This window comes from Aspergillus brunneoviolaceus (assembly GCF_003184695.1).
Source record: "Aspergillus brunneoviolaceus CBS 621.78 unplaced genomic scaffold BO95scaffold_16, whole genome shotgun sequence".
NCBI lineage: Eukaryota > Fungi > Ascomycota > Eurotiomycetes > Eurotiales > Aspergillaceae > Aspergillus > Aspergillus brunneoviolaceus.
Window position 1 is genome coordinate 468,361 of NW_020290746.1, and position 12,749 is coordinate 481,109.

The following is a 12,749-nucleotide window of genomic DNA, read 5'->3' on the forward strand; positions in this document are numbered from 1 at the left end:
TCCGCGGGCTCCGAGCCCGGACCGATCGTGCATCGATTATTATAAGACAAGATATCCATCCTTGTTGCCAATCTCTATATGTTAAACTGTCATGTACAATAGATTTACAGTTGTGTTGACTTAGCTAGGCAAGCTTACGCAAGATGACCAATCGAACCGCACCAGTCTCTCACGATTACTATCCTTCAACAATACACCTACCACACTATGCAACCAACACAACCCCTGTCTTCTCGCTCATTGCCCAATTTGGTATCCTTTGGATTGCCGTCCTTGGAGTCGCTCTGATCACCATCCGCCGCGCACGACCTAATGTGAGTCTATCAGACCAATTTGCATTTAAATGGATGTGCCTGAGTATGTACCCTATCCTCGCCTCGACGAACCTTCCAGTCAAACACCCCATGCTAAGCACGTAAGCCCCCGTGCAGCGGGATCGATCCACCTCTTCTTCGAAGCCTACTTCGTCATCAACCATCAATCCCTCGCAAGCTCGCAGGACCTCTTTGGTCAGCTATGGAAGGAGTACTCCCTCTCTGATTCGCGGTATCTGACGTCGGACGCATTCCTTGTGTCCATGGAGGCCGTCACCGCCGTACGTCCTGCCATCCCTATCCAGACTGCACGCAGCAAGCCAGAGAAGCTGATAAATCTTGCAGTTCTGCTGGGGCCCGCTCGCATTCTTCGTCGCCTATTGCATCGCCGCCCAGCACCCCGCTCGCCACGCCCTGCAGCTCATCATGTCGCTGGGACAGGTCTACGGCGATGTGCTGTACTATGCGACGAGCCTGTTCGACCTTTACTACCACGGGATGGAGTTCTGTCGGCCAGAGGGTTATTACTTCTGGTTTTATTACTTTTTCATGAACTTTATTTGGATTGCTGTGGGGTCTTGTGAGTATTGTCTTGATATTCTGCGGTGTGGGCTGTGGGGTTTTGCTGATGTCTCGCAGATTATGCGTGTCAAAGTGCGGTGGAAATAACGCGGGCTTTTAGGAAGCTGAGTGAACTCGATCGGAAGCGCAAGTCGAACTGACCGATGTGAGAGCTGGTTACGCATTTTCGCAGAATGAAGTCTGCCTCTGCCATGACCGGATGTATAATTTGGATGAGAAGGAGGATCGTTCGCAATATGTTCTTTCTGCGATACTGGCTTGCAAAGATAGACAATTATTCGCGTGATTACTCTCTTCATGTAGATATGAGTCGCTCAAAGACCCTCATTCACTTGTGGTGAAGTCCCCCCCCTGAAATTGCTCGGCAATGACAGCTGTTGAGCTCGGGTAACCCGGCTCCAGTCGACCGGCTTGGCGGTGGAGACGTTATAGCTTAGCTTTCTTGGCTCTAGTTCAGCCCTACTACTCTGCCACGGTAGCTCAGTTGGGTATAGATGTTTCGGCGCTCATTTATACTGGGACAATGATTGGTGAACTGTCTCCAACTGTTTCATTTATACACAACTCATTTCTCAGGTTGCGCAGGGCATTCCGCTCCCACAGTAGTTGGCTGTCGGTTCTCACACTAGTCTCAGTCCTCGAAATAAAAGCCCGTCCCTCGCTTTCACTCAACCGGTTTAAATCTTGCTGAACTTCTACCCGCCCCAGAAGATTCACTCAGAATGTCTCCCTTAAACTCACTTTCTGTCGCTCTTGCCTCGATTGGAGCATGTTGTGCTGCATCCCTAGCATCCAACTCAACCTTCGAACCCCGTTACCCCGATGCAACTGTCGAGACAGTGGATGTGGTGATCGTCGGTGGTGGAGCCTCCGGAGCCAATGCGGCTGTCCACTTCCATGATGCCGGTCTCTCAATCAGGGTTGTCGAAAAAAAAGGTCAACTGGTATGAAACCTCTCTTCATTTATGGGCCATGCTTTAATCACTGTGGTTCTCACCCTACAGGGCTGAATGGTCAACAGCTGGACGAATCCCGCCACTAATACCACTTACGACTGTAAGTACAATCATTGATCACTATCCAATTACACAATTCTGACAGCATGTCGCATCAGACGGCGTAGCGGCATACACCAACTACACCGGCACGACCGCGTTCTTCGACCGGCTCGGCATCGACTACGTGGAGCCCGACCTGGGCAGCACCACCCTGACCACTACCTACGCAGACTTTACCACCGGCAAGCCCGTGAGCTACGTCGCCCCCGGCATCACCGACAAGTTCGCCGCCCTGGAAACATTCTACAATGTCTCCAGTCAATACCAGAATCTCTTCCTCCCATCCTACGCCAAGTGGCCCGCGCCCGAAGATATCCCTGAGGACCTGCTAATGCCCTTCCGCGACTTCGCCGCCAAGTACAACCTAAACGCCACCATCTTCGTAAGCCCACCACCAGCCTTTCCCCACTCAAAACTGCCTAACCCTCGTCCCGGCTAGCTCATCTGGTCCGGCATCGGCGCCGGTCTAGCCGACATGCTCGACGCACCCACCCTCTACCAAATGCAGACCTTCGGGCCTCAAACCGCCGCCGCCTTTCTAGGTCAAGACCCGGAATACGTCCCCGCCTCCCACCGCAACCAGGACATCTACGACGCGGTTGCGGACATCCTGGGCGACTCTGTCCTGCTGAACAGCACGGTGATCGAGTCCATCCGGTACCCCGACAACCGGGGCGTTGAGCTGGTCGTGCAGAACCACAGCACCCAATCCCACACCATCATCCGCGCCAAGCGACTCGTAATGGCCATCGAGCCGACAGCCGCCAACACCGCCCCCTTCGACCTGGACACCACCGAGAAGAGCATCTTCGACCAGGGCAAATGGAGCGTCGTTCACACGGGAATCATCTCCCACCCCGCACTACCAGTCAACGGCGTCATCTACAACCTCCCCGCCACAGCGGTCGATGGCAACGACTACGCGCTGCCTGAGCCGCCGTTCGTCGATTACTTCGAGGTGAGCCCCCCCCCCCATCCCATCCATGTTGCAACTCGAGGAACCTAACCCCAATCACTTATTAAAAAAATAGTACCTCGGCGAAGACCTCTGGCAAGTCATCGTCGTAGGCTGGCTGGGATTCAGCGAGACCGCCGCGCAGGCCCTCGCTAACGAAGGAATCCGCCGGCTAACCGCCGCGGGGACGCTTTCCTCTCCAATCTTCAACGGGACTACCATAAAAGTCCATGCGTGGTCGAACCACGGGGCGATGGATATGCGGACCACCGCCGAGAACCTGAGGGACGGGTTCATCCAGAGGCAGTATGCGCTGCAGGGCCATCGGTCGACGTACTGGACGGGCGCAGCGTTCGGGAACCAGCTGTCGAATTACCTGTGGGCGTACAATCTGGACTATTTGGTGCCGCTGGTGCGGGGGAGTTTGGCGTGAATGACCGGGGAGTCTAGGTATTTGAGGGTGGATTGGAAGTAGGTTATGGGGTAAGGGTTACGGGAAGTGTTTCAGTGATCGGGTTCAGGCGGAAGAAACAAGGTTTGCGTGGAATGGACCGCTCAAGTCAATGCACACCCGTCCATGTCTGAGGGCATGAGGTCTGAGCATCAATAAGTTTAGTAGCTTCGTCCAAGCTTGAGACATGGGTGACACTCGGCTGTTGTCTCGGGACCTGTGTGAGTATGAAACAGGTCTAAGTGGTCTTAAAGGCAATGGTTTATTTGAAAATTGTCAGTCGGGTCTCTCTTCGGCCCGCATACCTCTCTCCTGGCTTATGTTTCACCTAATTGGGACCTCGAACCGAAGCGTAAATTCCTTTAAGCCCATGCTTGGGGTATAATCCTATTTGAATAGATTGCATCATCTCCAGGACAAAAGAATGTATCTGTATCAGCAACATTGCTTGTCTCTACACAGTTGATTCCTGCGGGGGAATGCTACCGCGCTAGTACGAGTGGCACTCGACACATCAACTGCACCCATGCCATGCATGCATACATATCCCGCAGCCACCGCGCGTACCTCTGGAACGCGGTTGCATGCGGGGACCTACTTACCCGATCAGGAAGTATCCCCGCTACCCTTGATAAGCTCTAGACTACTGGGTACACAGCTCTTATCTTGTTACCCCCCGTAAATCAAACTTGATAGATCCACACACAAGCAAACAATTACCCCATTCATCGACCTGAAGACCTATCTCCAGAACCACCAGAAACACCATCCGATTGCTCGAACCTCCCACCCAGACAAGCGCATCACTTTTTTTTCTCAATCAATCAACCTACCGCCCCCGCCCACCCCCCATCTCAAACTCGACCACAATCTGATCCGTCCGATGAATCTCCCACTTCCTGCCCCGTCCCCGCCCGCGCCCCGGCCGCACCGTCTCCACCTCCTCATCCCCGGACCAGATCTCCTCCTGGCTGTCTGCTCGTGTCACACTCCCTTCCGTCAACTGATGACGCCCCTTTCTCGCGGATCCGGGTCCATACGAAGGCACCGGGGTCGGGTACGAGCGCGGGAGGCTGTAGGATCGGCAGGCGGAGGAGCGTTTGCCCAGGATGAAATCCAGGAGGGGCTGGAGGGTGGGGATGCAGGAGGCGATGATGACGAGGTTTGCTTCTGCGCTTTTGCTGGGGTTAGCTTACAGGGTTGGAGGACGAGGAATGATTGGATTGGGTATGCGTGGGCTGAGGTGGGGACGTACTTGGTCCAGAGGACGAGGGGGCAGCTTTCGTCTGTCTCTAGCGTTAGTTGGGGGTGAGGGTTGCGGTGGAGGGGGAGGAGGGGGTATGGGAACAAGGGCAGAGCAGGGTAGGGCAAGCATACATGTGGAATCAGCAACGTCGCCGAGGGCGTCGAGGTGCGTGGTTTTGATGATGGCGGCGCAGGCGGAGCTATCCGGACCAGTTAGGGCTGCATTGTCAAGGGATTGAAGGGAGGGATGAACGAACATAGCGCCGAGCCCTAACGCCGCGCACAAAGCGAGCTTCTTATGCAGGGACATCTGTAATCGCCACAGGATCACGCTCGGGTAGATCGCCAGGCTGAGGTCGGTGAAGGCTGACAATGCTGCAACGTTGTTAGTGAGTGCCCTCCCGGCGAATGCTGAACTGCAGTAGCCATCGGCGACAGGAGAGGCAGACTCACCCCCATTAAACGTGGCAACCCCGATGATGACCCTCGAACTGCGACAGCGCGCCCCCTCGACCGTCGCCCACAGCGCGCGCGGCGGATCGCACTGGGTAAATAGTACCAAAATATTCCCCACCGCGACGGCCATCACCATCCCCGTCAGCCCCCAGAGCGCACACCGCATGCGAACCCCAGGAACCAGGATCCGGTGCAGCAGGGCGGCCACGCCTAGTTTGGGCAGCGCGAAGGCGAGGATCCCGAAGATCCAGCCGAGATCGATGGTCAGGTTCGCTCGTTCGGCGGCGGAGGGGCCGATCGTGGCGGCGTGCTTGCCGAGACCTTGGGTCACGGCGACGGTCGCGAGGCTGACGTTGCATAGCCCTAAGATCTGGGAATGGGAGTGGGTCAACGGGTGAATCATCGATATAAATGAGATAATGGACTCACCATTGAAGAAGCAATCAGCCAGTCGTCCAGCCCGAAGGCACGGATAATCTTCGTACGGATCACCAGGCGCGCGCAGACCAGCACGGTCGCAAGGCTCGTCAGGGTCCACATCACCGCCAGCAGGGCCGGGCCTTTGTTCTCTGGGTCGTACGCTGTGGTACCCGCCATGGCATGGAGGCGCTGCCACTGTTGTCGTGGACCATCCGGAAAGATTAAGAACAGCGAAGACGCAGCAGTTGGCGGGCTTTGGGGGGACCGCTATAGCCTAGGTCTGGCGATGGTGGCATATCTTATAGGAAGGCCCCCCCCCCCGGGTCGATTGATAGGAAATTAATGAGTAAATGCGTTGGTGGGGGGAAATAAATGGACAGGTGCCTTCGATTTCTGTGGCCAGGTGTCAGTGCTAATTTTTTCTGATGCATCGACTTTTGATGCAGGAATTGATATGTGCAGGATTGCTATTTGTGGGCAAGGTTGGTTGGTTTACGCAGCAGAGGGGAGGGGGATCACGCAACCCGGCCGCGCTAATTATGCAGGACGAAAAAAACTGTTTGGGCTTGATTGTGTCGGGTCTTTCGCGTGTTGTTTGTCTGCAGTTGTCGTCCAGAGTACCCCTGAGAGCAGCAGCCCCGTATGTTCCCGGAATCGGTGCTCGTTGAATGATGACCCGTGCGGCACATGCCTTACAGGCAGGTGGGAATGGGGGCGCATTCTTGTTTTGCGGCAACGCAATGACCCCCTCAGACCCTCGGCCCGGAAAATGGCTCCGCATCTCCGCAATCATTTGTGGATCCTGTCATCTCTGTTTGGACCAATTGACTTGGCTTGGGTGGGGCTTAGGCCTCAACCTGATGTACTCATACGTACGAGTATCGAATTCCCAGATCACCGATACCCTGGTCCGCTGGGTTTGACATCAGACAATCGCATTCTTCAGTCCATTCGACGTACTTGGTCTGGCCTGTCACAAATTTGTTCCTGGTCAAAATTCAGTGGTTGCTGCATCAGACTATATTCCTCACACAGACCTTGTACTGACCTCCATGTGGTCCATTGTCATCCCGAAGTGTGGACCGAGATTGTCTCGCTCGTGGAAAATCCCTTGAAGTCCTGCAGAAATCTCAAGGTTCTTGATCTCCCTCTGCTGCAACAATCATGATTGAATGCAACGATATCCCTGCGACGGTGCCGTGGTCGCACGTGGTGAAGAATGTGGATGTCGAATCGCTGGGCCGTTAACCCTAAGCCCCCGAGCTCAGTGACTAACTTTGCCCCAAACTGACAGCCCGCTGAGCCCGATATTCAATGCTGGGCAGCCTTGCGTGCGAGTCCAGCTAAGGAAGTCGCGCGAGTTTAATGCCAGGCGTTGAGACACCATGCAAGACTCTTGTGAGGGCCACCGATGAACCCCTAATGTTCAAGCTCCAGGTATTGAGCAGCTGGGTATCCGATGTGTTATCGCGCAGCGTACCGGCTTCGGACTTGGGGTCGGGGTTGATATTGGGGGGTGCCGTTCGTTGATCGGAGCGATCGATCGGCTGTGGGGCTCTAGATGTTTGTAGCCATAAGGGAGCTGTGTAGGCAGGAACGGGATCGTGAGCCGAAACTTCGTGAAGCGATGATCATGGTAAACTCGGGAAGGGATCTCCGAGGCCGGGACGGGGCAGCCCGACCGACTAAGCGTGATAAGCGTCAGCTCTTTCTCTGGATAAGTCGCATCCATGATATCAAAGATTTGATGTTTAACGTAATGGGGGAGTTGTGTGGAGGCTTGGGAACCTTATTGCTTTGTCTGTCGAGAGGAGAGTGTGTACTCAACGTGGCGTGCAGTACAATACTTCCGCCGCAGGAAAAAGGAGGCTGTGTTGTGTAGCGAGAAAATGTTTCTCTAACAGCAACCTGCGTTAATTATGGATACAGCAAATACTACTTACTAGTCTTTGAGGCTTACTGACCTGATGATTGCTCTCGATGAGCGACTTTGGGGGTATGTGTCTGCGAGACACAACTGGGAGGTTCATCAAGGAGCTCTTTTCATAGCATTCGGGTTGAGAAGACTTTGGTGGTTGCGGCTGTATGTGCTAGTGGTTCCCTCATTAGCCCTAACTGTACTGTGCTCTGGTTTTCAAAACAGAAAGAGAGGAAAAGAAAAGGGAACAAAAACCGTCATCTTCAAGGATTGTTCTCTCTAGCAAATTCAAGAGCGCCTGGAGACAATACTCAGAGCTATAGTACACGTGCTCAGCTGTATGGGAAGAAAAAAAAATGACCAGCAAGGGGGGGGGGACAGGCGACCCCCCTTTCCCTGGCCATGCATCGGGTCTGGCCTTCGTGGAGGCTCTGGGTCTGGGAGAAAAGCGAGGCGACCAATGGCTTACCCGAAAAGCCACAAATTCTAGCTAACAGCATTCCCTTTACTTGGAACTCTGCCAATAGCAAGTTACTATTCTTCCCTGTCGTGTGGTTTACGTTTCACTCGGGGTCGTGGTAGCCGCGACCAAAGCGGCGAGTCGGGGGTACACACTAGAGGCCTCAAAGAAAGCCAGCTGCTCTGTGTGTGCCCATGCACGTATAGTACGAATAAGTAGCATAATGTGCTTCCTAAGTCTCGAGAATGGAGATTCAGACAAAGGAATCAAAAGGCAAATATTGAAACTGCCTCAGGGGCGTAATATTGTAAATCAAATACCAAAGAAGTGAATATCAAACTAGAGCCTCAGGGCCGCAACACTAACACCCGCTTGCCTTTTGCGACAATGGGATATCCTGCAGATCCTCCTCAATTTTGTTCATCCGATCCACCAGGGCCGCCGCGGTCTTCTGAAAGTCATCGGAGGCGAATTTCGCGAGCTCCGCAATGCGTTCTTTCCAGAAGATCCACCGCTCGCGGGGGATATCCGCCCTACCACCTGTGGCACGGTAGAGAGGCCCCTGCATTGTGCGCCTCATCCTGTCCGCTTCGAGAAAGCCTTCGTACCGCTGGCGATACAGCTCGTAGCCCGCATGGAGAATCCATTCACGTACGATAGCAAGATGGTGATCGACGAGACGGGGGTTTACATGGGGCCACTCGAGCGCGGACCGCAGCTGCCAGATGGCGAACTCCTTCCACGGCCGCAGCTGATGTCCGAGGACTCTAGCCATGAAGGAGTCCAGATTGAGGTCTTGCGCGATCCATTCATCATCCTTCGGCTTGTCTTTGTCGCCGAGTTTCAAGGGACACCGGGCATCCTGTGGAAGGTGGAGGAGTCCGCAGCACTTGGCCGTCGGATCGGGATCAATTTCAGGAAGCCCGCTCGGGAAGTTCTGTCGCATCACCCACCCCAAATAGCTAAAGCTTGTCCACAGCTTTTCCCTCACCCCCCCTGATTCTTCTTCTTCCTCATCTTCTCCTCCTCCTCATCGATAATGATCGGTGTCAGCCGACTCAAAGCGCACATGAGCTTAATCAATCGATCCTGCCCTTCATCATCGTAGCGCGTGACAGCGGCAGTCGAAATTACCTCCAACCAAAACGGCTCTAGAGGTTTATCCCCATTCCGCTCTTTCTCGGGAGTCAAGAAGTATGGACGGATAATGGCATCGATGCGCTCGGCCCCGGTGTGCGGGTCCTCTATCCCGTCCACTACATCAAACACAACCTGGGCTGCTTGCTGCACGAGGGGATCGTCGGAGAAAAAGTCGCTGTTTTCCATTTTTCTGTTCGCAGTGTGTGTGTGTGTGTGTGTGTGTGTGTGTGTGTGGAAGATAGAGAAAACTGGCTTCAGCCTGAGACACATGTAGCACTCAAGCACCTTAAATAGTGCACGACTCTGATGAAAATAGCACAACACCAATACACCTCCTTTGTGTAAGATTTTCAACATGTCTTTGAAGCTGCACTTCCATTATTAGAATTTTGACTGTCCCAGCCATCTAGTTGTAAGGTAGTTGATACACTTTGTCTCAAATTGCAGTCTCCGGTCTTTGTATGTCCTTATCAGAAGAAAAACAAGAGCTGCCACTACTGTGATCTGCTTACCTTTGATCTTTGATCCTCTTGTCTTCATTGATGAGGGACTGGCCTATGATCACAAAGGCACAGAAGTATGCCCGGCCACAACATGGGGTCTCAGCGCGAAACCGCCCTCGCAAGCTGAGTGAGGCATAATCCCATCATGTTTCTCTACTGTCTGCCTATGCTCTTCGCCGCAGTTTCACAGTGTAGCAGATGGCATCGTGATCGAGTGCAGCAATATGGTTCATTGCAGTATACCATGGGGGGGCATAAATAGTCGTGCTCTAGACCTGCACCATGGCAAACACAATCCTAGCTATCAGTATCTCTCTTTTCCTTGACTTCGGCAGATATCATGGGACTCTTACCAATGAAATCGTTTTTCCAGTGGTTCGGGTTTTCAAAGACCCGAAAATCAAAAGAGGACCACTCTTGCAGGCTTCTGGATGATACGTTGATTCACAGCAATACCTCCTATGTATGCCTTCACATTCTATTCTTGGGTGTAAGCTGACAATCAAGGAATTTAGTGGTCTCTCAGCGAGCTTCCCTTCACGCACTCTAAGTGGGATCTCCACTACATTTCCATCGAGCATGCGCTCAGGTCGGCAGAGCATATAGAGGACCTGCCGGAGGGAAAAGTGTGTTATAACAAAAAGGGTCTCCCATACCAAGAGCACCCTAAGGAGTATGAAAATAGGGAGAAGATATTCCCCCCCGGAAAGACGCATCGCGAGGGGCCATTGCGACCAGAGGATAGAATGTGGAAGACCGGAACGGAACCAGGCCCTGCTCGTATCATCGGGCCTCAAAAGGAACATGAACCTAGGTGCAGGAAACGACCGCACTGGAAACTACCGACGTACTGGAAACCATGCTATCATGATAAGCAAAGAGGGTATGATGATAAGAACATGGTCTCCGCAACCTATCACTCAGGTAAGCTATGAGCTCACTCACCCAACCGGTGGTATATCACGTCAACCGTGCTTCTCTTATGCCTCCTTGCTTTTGTCAACCTATCTAACAAATTGCAACCCTAGCGACCGGTCTCGCTCGGAGGCCAGTTTCCGCGCCGACTTGAGCCACAACAGTTCCCCTCGAAGATCAAGTCTCTGTTTTGATCATCTGTGTTTGCAGTTCATCTGCGACGCCCATTCATCGTCCTGTTTGGTGTCTTCTTGCCACCTTCTACCGCATCTGATTGTCGCAATCTCTCGTTTGTTGCTTAGATCTTTCGGTTTTCTCGCGTTATCTTCTTGGTCTTCGGTTTTGTACCTCCTTGTTTTGTCAGGATCTTTGTTTCGATACCACCTTCCTTTGGACTCTTTCGGTGCCTCCTTCTGTGTTCAATTGTTCTGATATGCCAGCCATGTCTAAGCCTTATTGTTGGCCAGTGTCTGTCCTTTTGTACTTACCGAAATCCATTGTCATCAATTGCATGGCTTTGTTGTCCACCATCCTAGCGGAATTGCGGGCGTCCTTTGACCAAGTCCTTAGGGCTGGCTTGCTTTCTACGTTCCGCATTCGTTTCGGGCCTGGGTCTGGTCCATCCTTGAGCAGTAGATATAACGGGTCAACCACGGCAATAAACGCAGCTCCCAACCATCTAACAAATAGTCTTGTCTGGGATTAGTACATGACCTCATGGACAGTCTACTTGTGGCATTTCGGCAACGCATTCAATCGACCGCCCCAGGCTCCAGGCTAATGGTCGATCGCACCCGATCTAGTAAGGTCGATTCCGGCTCCGGATTTCTTGGCGGACCCGACCAGACGGTAGCAGCGGTCCGATCGGATATTGTATTGATCCAACTGACATCAAATATCTGTAATTACCAATTTGCCAAGAAAATGCGGCAGTGGAAGTAGAAGGATAGGCAGGGGGCACGTGTGACTGTCGGAAATTCCATTTCCTTTTCCCTCCTTGGACGCAGGGATCGCCTGCTGTAGGTCACCAACTCATGAATGAGTTTTGATAGAGTTAGGTATGTGTGTCATGAATAATCCTGTCTCAGTAGCATGGTGGGCCATCAATTCCATACAATGACCGTACTTTTACCAACAGAGGATAAAGAAACTAGTGGGGCATTCATTCCAACATAGCGGAACATTTTCTCCAGTTGGTCTTTGGGCTTACAATCCATTGTGCTATCTCTTTATTGCATAGCGACATCCTCATCTCCTTCTTTCTTGTTACCTTCTGTCCAAGAAACATAAAAAGACATTGTGCTATTTCTCTGCGCCCATTCTTGATCCATCTCTCTAGAGGCGACGCACAGCTGAGGATCTGATTTATCCAGACCGGCAAGTATCATGATGTCGTCTTATCCTTATCGTCTTTTTAACCTCCTGAGCTCTGCCTTCGCTCCCCAGGACCAGCAGACGCTGGTGGGTCAGGCCGATGCCGGGGAAGAATGGCCAATGCTGCAGGAGCAGACAGGTCAAGACCCAGACCTGCGTGAGTACTTGCCTGGTGCTCGTGAGTACATCGTCCACCCCCCCTCGCGCGTAGCATACCCTGAAAACCAGCAACAGGATCACCCACAGCCGGACGCAGGATCACCCCAGCGCCGCTCCGGTCGATATCACTACGTGCGGGATAACATGGGTAGATGGATCTGCGCCTTTCCGGGCGCCGATGGGCAACCCTGTAAAGCTGCTTACTACAGCCATACTGGGTTGTGTAAGCACTATCAGGTGAACCATGAGCTGAAGAAGCCCTATCCGTGTCAGTTCTGCGGGCGGAGTCTGTTGTTCTCTACTCGCGCGCAGTATACCAAGCATATGAAGCGCGCTTGTTCGGCGTAGATGGCTGGGTCTCGGGGTCGAAGCAACTAACAACGGGAAATCTAGGTCTGAAGAGAATGAATTTGAGTGATTTCAAATTGAGAAGTGGTATTTTTATAGTGTGGTTTCGTTGAAAGGAGCATATTCCTCTCTTCACACCCGATGCATCAGAATGAGGTTCAGCCCTAATCCTTCTCCCGTCTTTCTATGGTTGAGTTCCCCCCAAGCCCTCAACCGAGTCCGCTAGCTTGAGATTGCCTCACCACGCGTGAGCATGTCCAGGCCTCATCACGCGCCACCCGAAAGACTGTTCGAGAGACTGGGAGCTGTCTTCTGATGTTATCATTCTCTCCGTCATTTGCATAGCTCTATATATCCTTATTACATCAGCTGACCACCAACCACGTCTTGGTGGCGCAATTGGTTAGCGCGTACGACTGTTAATCGTGAGGTTGAGAGTTCGATCCTCTCC

The 12,749-nt window shown here is 52.8% G+C and overlaps 6 protein-coding genes across 6 annotated transcripts; 4 read left to right on the forward strand and 2 right to left on the reverse strand.

Annotated features, from left to right (window-relative positions):
- The first annotated feature begins 83 nt into the window (after positions 1-83).
- Positions 84-1,482, forward strand: BO95DRAFT_384444 (EXPERA domain-containing protein). Its single transcript, XM_025583449.1, has 4 exons — positions 84-357; positions 432-595; positions 660-894; positions 954-1,482. Exons 1-4 carry the CDS (start codon positions 144-146, stop codon positions 1,034-1,036), a joined length of 696 nt encoding a protein of 231 aa, XP_025444833.1. The 5' UTR covers positions 84-143; the 3' UTR covers positions 1,037-1,482.
- A 136-nt stretch (positions 1,483-1,618) lies between these two features.
- BO95DRAFT_480377 (amine oxidase flavin-containing superfamily) lies at positions 1,619-3,342 on the forward strand (the record flags this gene model as incomplete). The annotated part of the gene is made up of 4 exons (XM_025590138.1): positions 1,619-1,840; positions 1,998-2,336; positions 2,394-2,912; positions 2,986-3,342. 4 exons carry the CDS (start codon positions 1,619-1,621, stop codon positions 3,340-3,342), a joined length of 1,437 nt encoding a protein of 478 aa, XP_025444834.1.
- A 753-nt stretch (positions 3,343-4,095) lies between these two features.
- Positions 4,096-5,796, reverse strand: BO95DRAFT_62912 (uncharacterized protein). Its single transcript, XM_025592104.1, has 6 exons — positions 5,491-5,796; positions 5,059-5,431; positions 4,863-4,980; positions 4,738-4,805; positions 4,616-4,646; positions 4,096-4,535 (listed from the first exon to the last, which is right to left on the reverse strand). Exons 1-6 carry the CDS (start codon positions 5,656-5,658, stop codon positions 4,190-4,192), a joined length of 1,104 nt encoding a protein of 367 aa, XP_025444835.1. The 5' UTR covers positions 5,659-5,796; the 3' UTR covers positions 4,096-4,189.
- A 1,028-nt stretch (positions 5,797-6,824) lies between these two features.
- Positions 6,825-9,185, reverse strand: BO95DRAFT_512561 (DUF3632 domain-containing protein; the record flags this gene model as incomplete). The annotated part of the gene is made up of 3 exons (XM_025591527.1): positions 6,825-7,063; positions 8,226-8,785; positions 8,851-9,185. The coding sequence occupies 3 exons, from the start codon at positions 9,183-9,185 to the stop codon at positions 6,825-6,827; spliced, it is 1,134 nt and encodes a 377-aa protein (XP_025444836.1).
- A 657-nt stretch (positions 9,186-9,842) lies between these two features.
- On the forward strand, positions 9,843-10,719 carry BO95DRAFT_429695 (uncharacterized protein; the record flags this gene model as incomplete). The annotated part of the gene is made up of 3 exons (XM_025584905.1): positions 9,843-9,965; positions 10,018-10,426; positions 10,628-10,719. The coding sequence occupies 3 exons, from the start codon at positions 9,843-9,845 to the stop codon at positions 10,717-10,719; spliced, it is 624 nt and encodes a 207-aa protein (XP_025444837.1).
- Positions 10,720-11,806: 1,087 nt separating this feature from the next.
- BO95DRAFT_429696 (uncharacterized protein) lies at positions 11,807-12,298 on the forward strand (the record flags this gene model as incomplete). Its single annotated transcript, XM_025584906.1, has 1 exon — positions 11,807-12,298. One exon carries the CDS (start codon positions 11,807-11,809, stop codon positions 12,296-12,298), a length of 492 nt encoding a protein of 163 aa, XP_025444838.1.
- Between the last annotated feature and the right edge of the window lie 451 nt (positions 12,299-12,749).